Here is a 12785-nt window from a genome sequence, read left to right on the forward strand (position 1 = left end):
CTTACCTCCTCCTGCTGCTTCCTCCTCCGTCTGCTGAGTTTGGAGCTCTCCCCCATCCTCTTCGTCTTCTGCTTCCTCATCTTTCCCTGCACCCCTCCCTCTGACGCCCGGTTGAATGGGTCCCTCTTCCTGTGCTCCTCCCCCATTCCCGTGCAAGTTCAGCCGCCCCCCGAGCGAGATAAACAAGGTGAGTACAGGATGAAAGCCTGGAAGAGACAGCCGGTCGAAGAGGACTTTGCCGCCCGGCCCTGCACGGGGAAAACTGTGGCCTGATTGCTCGCAGTAAGAGCTACGTCCCGCCCCCCTGCCTGCTTCTCATTCGCAGGTCCGCCTTCACTGTTAGGTAGAGGGCCAGTTTACTTTATGTAAATCCTACACCACAATTGCAACTTAAAATAAACTAGAACACAGTACGCAACATTTTGTTGCGGGTCTCCACTTGTCTATATGTCTAATTCCCAAGTGCCCCCCTGTGCGGATACTTATTTCCGCAAAACAAGGGCACCTGGAGGCTAAAGAGGTTTTTCTGCACTCTTGGAGTACTCTCCAGGGTTGCAGAAAAATCATACATGTTTTAAAAAGTATACGGGGGATACTCAGATCCCCTCCCAAAGTAAGATGGCATTCTCTACCTGCTGATCTATGTTAGAACACTGAGGAGCTCAAGGGAAGCTGCGCCGCCTGTCTGCCCTGCTGCTAAGAATGCTGGGAGTAGCTGTTGAAGCCACGAGGGCAACCGCCCATGGCTACAAACCGCTGCTTCAGAAATGCAGCCTCTACTTGGAGATCTACGATCCTTCCATGCACTTCTGTGTATGGTGAGCCTCTGGGGGAAGACTGTATTCGGCAGGAGGCTTCATAAGGTGCTCCACTCCTCTGCATTATCACATGGCTTTATTTACTTTCACTTTCCAAGACCAGTAAAAGCCCAAGCAAAAGGCTAGATATTTTGGAGAGAGCCCCTCTCACCATCAGAGCATTGTGTTTAATGCCTTGCCAGTTGCACCTGGAGTCTGAATGCACACATTTTAGCCTTGAACTGCTACTGAGCCCCTGCAGAAGTGATTTAAGCAAAAAAGAGATGGATATTTCTTTCCTTTACAGTGCAACAGGCACCAGAGAGAGAGAGAGAGAGAGATGAATTATGCCAGCTCCCCTTCTTCCTTCCCCTCCCACTATAGCATAGTTAACCTTTTAAATGCCAGGATGCAGTGGTCTCTGATGCACAGGGTCGCTTTGAAGATTGTATTGCTGTGCCCAGTAATTCCCACCCCCTGCAGTCTGCTGGAGATGCTCTATGAGAGAAGATGGGAGCTTGAAATCTCTTCCCCCCCCCCTTTAAAAAAGAAAAAGAAATATGGAGGGGGGTGTTTAAAAACCCAAAATGATAAAAGGAGAGCCTGTAGGTAAGTGGCTGTTGATAGGCAACCATAGCTTTCCAGGCTAGGTTCTATTAACAAAAGGCAGGGGGAGGGGGGAGGGCTCAAGGAATTCATTGGTGCCAGACCTAGGAAGGGTGGTTAGCTCCAGGTTAGGAAATTCCTAGAGCTGTTGTGGTCAGTTCTGAGGGGAGATGTCCAGGTCCCACTTTGAGGCTGGCAACCCAAGGCCTGGCAACAACCTCTGGGTGATTTGATACCACCCAATACTTAAATATTTGGTGGGTGGAGCCTGGGGAAGATGGGGTTTGAGGAGGGGAGGCACCTCAGAAGAGTATAATGCCATAGATTCCACCCTCCAAAGCAGCCATGTCCTCCATGAGAACTAGGGTTACCAGCCTCCAGGTGGGGGCTGGAGATCACGCAGAATTACAACTGCTCTCCAGATGACAGAGATCAATTCCCCTGGAGAAAATGGCTGCTTTAGAGGGTAGACTGTATGGCATTACACCCTGCTGAAGTCACTTCCCTCCCCAAACCTTGCCTCCCAAGTCTCCACCCCCAAATTTCCAGGAATTTCCCAACCTGGAGCTGGCAACTCTAAGGAAAAGGGGAGAGACTATGGAGGCTTTCAGGAAAGGGGAAGAGGAAATAGTGGGGGAGGGGGAAATGAGATGCCTCCCGTAAGTCCTTGCGGGTTCCCACTTGTCTATATCTATATCTACATTTCTCCTAACGCATTGGCCATTTAACGTGACAGGGTGGGACAGGCATAAACCTTCAAATAAGAAGAAAATAGATAAAGGGGCTGCTCAGTCACAAAGGAAGACTAGAGGGAAAATCCTGTGTGTGAGGGAGGGAAGAGGGCGAGTCACCATATAGGCATACATTCCTTTTCTGTAAATCATATTCTCTGTTTCTTTAAAAGGCTTATGGGGTAGGGATGTTTGGGGTTTCTTTATTCATCCAGATAACTCTTTGGCTCTTCCCGACACTGTCCCCTTGATGGACTGAATGTTCAGACATAGCTAATCCACCCAGATAATGTCTTTCCATCAAGTTGTTTTGTCTGTAAATAATTGTTTTCCTGGATTCAGACTGCTAACTATGGTGGTGGTCAAGAAATGTAATCCTATTGGTTCTTACTGTAGAAAACGTAACAGTTATACACATATTTTTGAGGTAGTAACAGTGTTGTGAGTAGTATTTAGTGGAGGCTATCTCTGACCATGCTGCCAGCAACTACACACATCTTCCCTTCCCAGGTTGCTTTGAATTGCTTGCCAGTTTTAACTTGCTTTTTAAACTCTTCTTCCTCCCCTCATTTAGCAGTGCTCTCATTTATACCTCTTAATGATAGGGTTTTAATTCAGGTTGTTCAGGCCCATTCAACACTCCCTAATAGACAATTCTTACTTTTCAGACCGGGCTCCCTAGGGAGAGCCTTCTTGAAGGAAGAATTTTCTGAAAACGAAACAAAGTGAGGGATGTTCTATGTTCATAATTGATATCCACAAAAATAGGTAAACACCTCCCTGCACACCCATGAGTAGCTTGTGATAAGAATCTCCAGGGACTGTTAATTAAATCTTTCCGGAGCTCTGTAGACCAGAGGGAACGCTGTGAATCATAATGAATTTTTTGTGTTGTTCACCCTTGAGATCTCTAATATGCTATGACAGGAAAAAGCTAGTTGTTGCAAAGCTGGCAAAGCCAAGTTGCTTTCTTGTCTGTGTGGCACTCTGCAAATGTAATTGCCTGGAATAAATACGTGGGAAATACACAGTGCCCGCTGTGCATGAGAGCAACAGAAGGCACGGCACTGCCACTGTTGTCCTGTTCTGGGTTATCTGTGCCATGTTTAACAGGACACCTTCCTCGTTTGTGAAGGGCTGGTTCACATTGAAGATGGGCTGATGTTCTCTTCCTGGTTTCTTTGGTTATACTTTTGCTGCTGGTTTTTCCACTTCAGTTGTATTTGGTAAAGTATGCCTCATTTCTGCATGTAGTGTGGGTAATGCAGAATGCTGATTTAGTGATGCACAGGAAAGATTGACAATGTGTGTATTGTATGTGGGAACTTTAGTATATGGGAAATGGTGTGAAAATAAAGAATCAGTGGCTCCATTTCCACAAGAGAGAAGCAAAATTGAAAAGAGGAGCTTTAGGATTGATGAAATTCAGTCATCCATAGTTCAGATTTATAAGCGTATTTTAATTTTTAAAATCTCGTTTGAATTTAGTTTAAAATCCCCCCACTGTCAAGTTTTCATGCATGTCTAGGATCTCTGGTCCCTGAAATTTCACTCCGCCAGAAATGCCCTAATAAGCGTCATTTAGCTCTGTAGATCATGATCCGGGGAAGCTGCTCTGTCATTGTTAGCTTTGTGTTAGAAACCAAGACCTTAAATGACTTTATAGCCAAAGTTCTTAGATACTCCACAAGGTGGCACTTTAATAAAGCTGTTGACTAAAGTTTGAACATGGGCTGGAACATTTCGGAGGAGTGCTTTATTTAATTCTGAAAGTTAGATGAGGCGTGAAAAGAAATTGTGCATTAACACACACCATCACCCTTTTCATATTAATTTGTTCTCGTTTATATGTCTTGCGTTGCTGAGATGAATCAAAAGCACCAAGATACCTCTACCACAGCATTTTTTCTCCTCTTGTCACAGCCGACTTACAGCGACCCAGTGAGGTTTTCAAGGCTAGAGAAATTCGGAGGTGGTTGGCTGTTGCCTGGCTCTGCGTAGTGACCCTGGTATTCCTTGGTGGTCTCTGTCCCAAATACTGACGAGGGTTGACCCTGTTTAGTTTCTGAGATTTTACAAGATCAAGCTAGCCTGGGCATTTCTTTGGCAAACACCACTTGAATAGTTAAAGTTCATTTATTCATCCTGTAGGCAGGGCTGGCCCCAGCTTATTTTGCACCCTAGGCGAGGATCCCTTCTGGCGCCCCCCCCATGCGCCCACCAATTTTCAAAAATAAATGCATTTTAGAAAGAATGAAAAACACAAATAATCAAGAAACTCCCAGAGTACAGGGCCGGGTGCAGCTTGGCGCCCCTAAGGGCCAGCCCGCTCTAGGCGATCGCCTAGTTCGCCTAGTGAGTGAGCCGGCCCTGCCTGTAGGACAATCCTTTACGAAAACTGTGTTTTCAGGGAAGATTGCCCATCATTCCCTGACCCATGCTTTTCTTCTTCTTCTCTCCCCCCCCCTCCCATCTTAAGCGCAGAAAAGAGAGAGGAGAAACCTGATGCTGCTCTGTGGCAGTTCCTGACCTCTCTTCCAGCCTCCTGGTGTTGATGCTGGCAGGATGCGAGAGAAGGGTGCCTCTGGCTAAGGAAGCAAAGCAGTAGGGAAGTGAAACCTCTGGAACAAGCATCCTCTTAGATCCTAGCGGGGAGGAAAATGCCAGTAATATTCCTTGAATCATTTTGTGTAAAGCAAACCTGGATATCTTTATTAGTACCCTGCTTTTGTCCCCAGTGGGAACCTAAAGCAGCTGACAGCAGCATTCTCTTCTCCTCCATTTCCTCACAACTATCCTCAGTTCATTTGTGCCACCACTTCCTCCTCCCCCGATGCACATTCACCCAGACACAAAATACAGAATTCCACCAGCAGCAACCAGCTGCCATGAGTGGATTACAGGGAGATAAGTAGCCTGTCTGCTACCAGTCGCTGGCCTCCAACTCTTGTTGCAGCATCAGGTAATCCTGAGATCTTCTGTTGTGGTCCCTGAGGCTCCACCCCCAGCATGTGCCCTGGCAAAGAGCCAAGGCCAAGAGTCCTTTGGCTCTCGCTCTTCAGTTTGCGCCTCTGGCAAGAGCTGGGCTTTAGGCTGGTCCTCTGCTGGTAACTACCTGCTATTATCACTTCCTCCCATATTGTCCAACCTGCTTGATAAGAGCTGCCTCACAAGGCCTGGTCTCTGGGGCCCTGCCACTTCCTCCCATATTGTCCAACCTGCTTGTTAAGAGCTGCCTCACAAGGCTTGGTCTCTGGGGCCCTGCCTTCAGAAGTGTGGTGGATGGCAACTGGAGACTAGGCCTTTTCTGTGGTGGCACCTCAGTTACAGAATGTTTCTCTTAGAGGCTTGCCTGGCATCTATTTTTTTTGTTGGTGCCACACCAAAATTTTTCTGTTCTCTCAGGCCTTTAATTAAGCAGTTGGCCTTTTGAACACTTTTTTAGCCTGGTACAGTTATTTTAAGCTGTCAGTGATCTGTTTTATGGCCTGTGTTTTTATTCTGGACTGGGTTTTTTAATGCTGGATTTTAATTGATGCATTTTAATGTTTTGTTTTTATTATTTTTATTTTGTAAGCCATATTGGACAGATTCCAAGAGAGGCGGCATACATTTTTTTCTAAATAAATAAATCCTGTGCGGTAGGTTAGGCTTAAAGTGTGTGATTGGTCCAAAGTCACCCAGCAAACAAGCTTCCATGGCAGAGTGGTGATTCACACCTGGGTCTGGCACTTTAACCACTGTGCTATGCTGGTGCTTTGTTGTGTATGTTGTGCTAAGAATCTCCTTAGTTTTGTTTTTGTGTGTCATCTTCTGTAGACAGATCCTCAACAACTGTGAGTGCCATCCTTCACAATAACACAGGCATGTGTATTTTTAATATATGTGGCCATGGCTGCGGTGGCTCAGTGGTTAAGATGCTGAACTGCAGACCGGAAGGTCAGTAGTTCACCAGTTTGAGGCCTAAGTGCTGCATGATGGAGTGAGCTTCCGTCTCTGGTCCCAGCTCCTGCCAAACTAGCAGTTCGAAAGCAAGAAATTGCAAGTAGATAAATAGGCACTGCTTCGGTGGGAAGGTAACAACGTTCCGTGCGCCTTGATGTTTAGTCATGTGCTGGCTCTTCAGCTTGGACAGTGCTGGCTCTTCAGCTTCGACAGTGCTGGCTCTTCAGCTTGGAAATGGAGATAAGCACCATACCCTAGAGTTGGATTTGACTGGCTTTCGAGCAAGGGAAACATTTAACTTTACTATGGCTGTATGCCCATGTATTATAGCAACAGCAAGAGAGAATATTTTGAGGACAGAGTTCTGCTGCTTTGCTTTTAATACTGGTGCACCTCCCTTAAAAGCCTAGTGTCTTGTTCTAATCTTGGAGACTAGGAGTACTTTGTGGTCTTTCAGGTTTCTTCTCCTCCTTCTCAAGCAAAATCCCCCCCAATTTTTTGAAGCTAACCATGGTGCAGAGGGATACCTGCACTAGTGTTAAAACCAGGCATTTGCATCCGTGGTAAGATGTGGGTTTGCAAACCCTGGTTTGAGGTAAGCAAGTGTAGTGTTATAAGTGCAGATGTGACCCTGCATTACGGTTAGTTCCTAAAAGTATAGGGGATGGAGAATTTGCACATGATGAACAAGAGTGGAAAGACTTGGGGAGCATATGAATCAGTGGACTGTTCCTTCTGAGCATGGTTAGGACACAGGGAACAGTTTTGACTTTGTGAACAAAAATGGGAATTGATTGTAGCATAGTCAACAAGTCCTTTTTGATATAAATGCTGAGAATTGACTGTGTGATTGCAGTTTGCATTCTCTTGCTGACTGTCATCTGTTTTGTCATGCAAAGAGAAATCAAAGGGAAAATTAATGCAATGTCATTTAAAGCAGTCAGATGTTCTATGCAAATGTACTGTGATAATTGAATGAACAAAATCTTATTTTTTACTCCAGCCACGAGTCTATTTTATATTTCACATAATTAAATCTGCAGTGTTGTAGAATCATTATTCCATTTTCAAGTAACAAGATAGGTATGCAGCTGAAGTAAGATTTAAGTGTGACACGTATCTCTAAATATTATTTATTATATTTATGTATTAGACAAACTAGCACTAATCTTCATTTGTATTTCACTGCTAGGCTTGCAGTGAAATACAAAAAAGAGTTACAGCCTTCTACGTCTGTTGAAGTCCTTGGACTTTAGGATTGCTATGCCAATAAGAACTTCAGTCATACATATTTTCCTGTTCACTTAAGGATTGTATTAGGAACAGTTCTATGCCTTTGCTCTGTGTTCTGCTGGGGACATAGGTGAAGACTGTCTGTCTCACCTTGGCTTGGCAAGTGGTACTTGTTCCATGGCTCATGGAGAGCCACATTTGCAATTACCACCAACCAAAAGTGCAACATTTACTTGTGTCCCTGGCATGGAGTCTGCATCTCAGGGAAGCTCTCAGCTTATCCATTCTTCTGGTGTTTTTTGAACATGGGACAGGTACCACATTGGGGTACTCAGAAAAGCCACTGAGTATCACTGGCTTAGTAGATCAAATGATCTTGCCCCATGTATACTTCTTCATAGAAGAGTAAATCTCTTTTATCCCTGACAGCAGAAAAAGCCTTTTTGTTGTTGTTGTTTGACAAAGCCCATGGCTTGGTTAGTAGAATGTGGTACTCCAAGTTTCAGTGAAGGGTTTGGCAACCTTATAGTGGAGGCTCTTCTTACAACTGTTTTGTGTGGGGGAAACCCACTTCAGCAGTGCCTGTCCTGTCTGTGCCAGAAATTTGAAAGACCAGAAGGGCGTCCAGCTTCTCTTCCGGCTCCACTGCTAGTAAGAGTAGGTGACATTTATTATGAGTATCCTGCAAAGATTCAGGTAACGGCATCAGGGCATTCTGTCCCAGAAAAGACAGATGCTTCAGCACAAAAATGCTGTGGATGACCATTCATTTATTCAAAACACTAAGAAATGTTGGTGTTTTGTTGTTATTGTAGTAACCAAGCCCTTTTCATGGCATGCCTGGTAAATGGCCTTTGGAATTACATGTCACTTATTCTCTAAATGTTGTAACACTTTATTTCCATGTATTCTGTGTTAAGGAGGAACTTAGAGAGCTTCGGGAACAACCAATTGATCCTCAGGCACAGCAAGAAATAATTAACAGCATTGAAGAGGTCTATTTCTCCAATGATTCCTTTGATGTTGTTAAGTATGAGTTGGAGGTAAGAAAAGTTTATTACATTTTTATCTTGCCCTTCTTCCAGGGAGTTTAAGGTGGTATGCACAGTCCTCTCTTCTTCTGTGTTATTCTCATCCTGTGAGGAAGATTAAGCTGGGAGGCTCACTGGCCCAAGGTTACCCAGTGAGTTTCATGGCCAAGTGGAGACTGAAACTGGGTCTTTCTAGTGTCAGTCCAACACCCTGACTCCAATATCATGGTGACTCCCGCCCCCCCAGCTCTTTGAACTGGACCTTCACAACTTATGTATGGTGTCCCTATATAGATTTCTGTAGTAGACAATTCTGTAAATAAAGTACGGTCCTCGTTCCTTCGGGCAATCAGAGGGCTCCCCAGGTGCCTATCATCATCGGCCCTTCATTATGAATTTGGTCTTAGCTCTATAGAAGCCTGTGCCTGGGTACGTGCCTTTAATTTTTGGGTTCACCTATGCTTTGAGGCCCCTGAGGGTAGCTTGGTAAGCCTAGCCATCTCTTGTAAGGCTTCCTGGCTCCAGCTTTTCAAACAGAAGTTATCTCTTGTAAATCTTAAGGTGGAGGATTTTTTTCATACTTTATAAATCAGTGCAAAAAAACATGTCCCCAAATTGATGTATGCCAGAGATATACTAATTTGGATGCCTGGAGGACGTGTTCTCCACTTTCCCTGGGCCTTTCAAGGGTAAAACTCCCTTCTTATTTAGATTCCTTGGTTAGCCCAAAGTTATGTAGGACCTTTTATGCATTCACGACTCAGCTGCTCCTTTCCAATGGTATTGCTGGGTCATCTGCTAAGGATCCCTTTTTCAGTTGGGTTATTTCCCCGACCCTGCCCCCCCCCCCAGTCAGTGGACTCTCTTGTACATATTCTCCCACAGTGCCCTTATGTGATCCAGTTTAGACTAAAATGGATTATGCCATGCCTTGATAAATGGACTATGCTTCCTCTAGCAACATTAGTGCAAAAGGTTCAGTTCGTCTTAGAGGATTCTGATTCCCAATGTACTTACTTTGTTGCTCTATTTCTAGAGGCTGCACAGAAATGTCGAAGGGACTCAGGGAGGTGTTTTTAAACTTGGGCTTTATTTAAGATTTTTGGTTTTACTGTTCAAGACCTTGGTCTAAGAATGGGGGGGGGGGGAGAAAAAAAGGAATTGGAACACAGCTTCCAAAGCTTTAGTATTCTGTACAGGATCTGTATGTTTGCTCTGTCCTTAAAATATTAGAGGCACCTCTTCTGTTGCTTGGTAGACTAAGATACTTGGTGGTCATGGGTAGGTGTTTTCCCCTAGTGCTTGCTGATCTCTAAATAATTCAGCAATATGTGTGAACATTTTTATTTGTGCTTTACATACAGAAGCTGCCCCCTGTGCTTAGTCTTCAAGAACTGGAAGAGTACAGAGACAAATTAAAGCAACAACAAGCAGCTGTGAGTAGAACGGATGCTCCCCATGAGGTCACTAATTCTTCTGCCAACAGCCAAAAAGCTAGCCGCCTTGAACTAGAACACCGTTTTGCAGACTCAGTGCTGCCTTGCAATTTCAAGTGGTTCTCACTCTCCATTTTCTTGAGCTGCACTTCTGTCTTTGTATATGCTTTCAAAGGCTACAACTGCCCCTATTTACCGGATGCTTTATTGATCGATTATTTATTCATTTGTACCCTGCTTTCTACCTGAAGGGACCCAATGCAGCTGGCAACCATTAAACTTACAACCAGCAAAACCATAAACTGCATCTTGGGCTGATCCTGGATTCATTGGCTGGCCTGTCCAAAGGCATTGGCTATGCACCATGGGCTTGGGCTCATGCCTCTAGCATATCCCAGCTTCATAACAACATGAAAGGGGGTGGGGGTGGAGGAGACCCAAGAAGATCATGTAACTGGCAAGGCTGTTGTTCTCACTCTTTCTGTTCCAGATTACTGTCCCTATTTGATCCCTAATTTTACCTGTGAATGGCTTGTTGGTAACATCCTCGAACTCCCTCTCCAGGGTTTCTTGAAATGAAAGCTGTAAGGGGAGGTTGGAGTGCACATGTTTGTGAATACTAAATGATCATACACAGTACTGCCCAGCCATTTTCATACGCTACAACTGACAAAGTATGTGATAAATCCATAATTACACTATATGATAACTATGCTTCTAGTGTATCTTTAACCCAAAGTACAAATATGCCATATCTTTAACCCAAAGTACAAATCAGTGTAGGGTAGACTGATGGACCACCCAAAACCCTTCAATGTTGATCCCCATTATGACAAGTCGGGTGTTAAAAGCAAGTTCTTATTTTCTTCTGTGGATCTTTGGAGGGTGTGTGTGCTTCTTCGTCTCCATTCTTTGCTCCCTCTCTCTTCAGCTGGTATTACATGGCATTCCCTGCAGCAAGAGAAGCCTCATAAGAAGCAGTGGACACAAAATCTGAAGGAAGGGAGGAAGATGGAACAGGCAGTTAGTGCCAGGTTGTTTCCCTGGTGCAGTGCTACCCATGGTTCCTTCAAATCCCGTTCAGATTGGCTAGCCTTGCTGGCTGGGCTGCAGTCTGGGGCTTTGCTTTGCTTGAGTTATCTGAATTGCTTTACAGAACCATTCCTTGAATTGTGTAGGCCTTTCTACTGTGTTTGTGTATATGGGGTGATGTGATGAGGGAGGTGGAGGGTCCTGTTCTTTGCTGGATGCACACCAAACTCTTCATGGCATGGGCTGAAGGGCAGAAATGAATGTCTTGAGACTGAGGTGGAAATGTAATTAATGCTGTGTCCTTTCTTGCATTGTGCATGATTATATGACAGCACAGGGATGCTTATGCAGGTCAATGCTAGCTAAGCACAAGATATAAATGCTTCACTTACTGGAACCCTAAAAGAGCTAGAAGACGAAAACATATTCTGCACATTAAAGGAAAAAGAATAAATTATGAGTAGCGAATAGTAATTGCTATGTTGTGTAAATTGCTTCCAGGGTACTACATTTATTTTTAAAAAGTGGATTTATTTAAATCTCCTCTAAAGGTGAATCATTGATGTTTATGCACTAATAACAAGGTAAACAGACTATACTAAGCTTCGTTGTCCTGGGTTGCCTTAATTTTTATTCAAGTCTGCTCTTCAGTTGGGAAAGGGGTAGGAGATTATTTTCAGTAAGACTGCTGATTTCTAGAGAGTGTAATTCTTCTCGTTCTTGCAGTTTAGTGAAGTATGGTCGTTGTTTACCACTTAGACTTGCAAATGTTTTAATGCAATGAGTTTAGTGTTGATAATTTTTAAAGAATTTCTGATGCAACTTGTGCTTTATTAATTTTTTTTTTATGTTCTTCAGTGTACTTGAGGCAAAATCGTTTTGTTCAGATTCCATATTTCCCATGAATTGTGTCCCTCACCTTAATATTGTTCTCTTAAGGTATCTAAAAAGGTAGCTGACTTGATACTTGAAAAACAGCCTTCCTATGTCAAGGTAAGGCAATGAACAGGGTGGTGATGTGTGTTACAGTAAAAATATTGTGTGATCTATTAAGTGCTGCAGTGAATGGCACCACTGTTCTTGACCTTGGTACTGTGTAACTTGGCTTTCACTGAGAAAAACCTTATGAGGGATGATGGGAAGCCCCATTCATTCCTCTTCTTCCTTAGGCCCCATATGCTGTAAGGTGACCAGATACAAATGAGTATTGGGTCCCTGTACCTTTTTGTAGTTTTGTGGAGAAGAGAACTTAGCTGCCACTGTTCTTACCCTTTGTGATCAGCTGCACCTGCCAAAGTTCTCTCTTCTATACCCTTCTGCGGGAGCTCAAGATACCTCTTGGTTTATTAGGTCACCCTAATATATGGAGCCCTCTTTCTTTGTCCATCCAGGCATTTTGCTAGAAGGGCGATTGGCATCTCTTGGAGCTAATGGATGCTAAGTACTGCACCTCATCTTGGAAGTTAATGAGATAAATTCCATATATTAGTATAAGAATAACGCGAGCATGGTTAGCTTTTCTCTTTCAGATATGTCTTTATTTCTGCCAGTTGCAAAACTATAATGTGGAACTTAGCCACTAGTGTTTTGCACTATTGGCTTTTAAATACTTTTATTTCATCAGAGAGTTATTACCCACAGATAAAGCACACAAAGTAGGCATTTAATGTTAGTAGCAGCAGCAGTATAGTGGTTTTTTAAAATAGTACTGTGCCTAGATTTACACTCGTGCATGGCAGCCTAATGGCTTCAAAGGGATTGTTAAAAACCTATCATGGTGGTAAGAGTGCTTTCTGAAAGGCAAGTGTGTTTTTTATCTTATTTGAGTTGAAATTTGTCAAGCATATTATAAGAAGGTTGTATCGATCCTTGACCAGAAAGTTTTGTCGGGTTTGTTTGACATGAAAAGCAAGAGCTGGAAGGATGGCAAGTGAAACATTTGACATTTTGGTAATGAAAGCTGGTAGCCTCCTG

General features: G+C 43.8%; 1 protein-coding gene across 1 annotated transcript in view; it reads left to right on the forward strand.

The window, feature by feature from the left end:
- VPS50 (VPS50 EARP/GARPII complex subunit) overlaps positions 1 to 12785 on the forward strand; it is a 122331-nt gene that overhangs the window by 16827 nt on the left and 92719 nt on the right. Inside the window, exons 3-5 of the mRNA XM_015420198.1 lie at positions 8233 to 8355; positions 9708 to 9779; positions 11751 to 11804. Coding sequence (XP_015275684.1) covers positions 8233 to 8355; positions 9708 to 9779; positions 11751 to 11804 — 249 coding nt within the window. The remainder of the gene's footprint in view (positions 1 to 8232; positions 8356 to 9707; positions 9780 to 11750; positions 11805 to 12785) is intronic.

This window comes from Gekko japonicus, unplaced genomic scaffold (genome assembly GCF_001447785.1).
Source record: "Gekko japonicus isolate JY-2015 unplaced genomic scaffold, Gekko_japonicus_V1.1 scaffold154, whole genome shotgun sequence".
NCBI lineage: Eukaryota > Metazoa > Chordata > Lepidosauria > Squamata > Gekkonidae > Gekko > Gekko japonicus.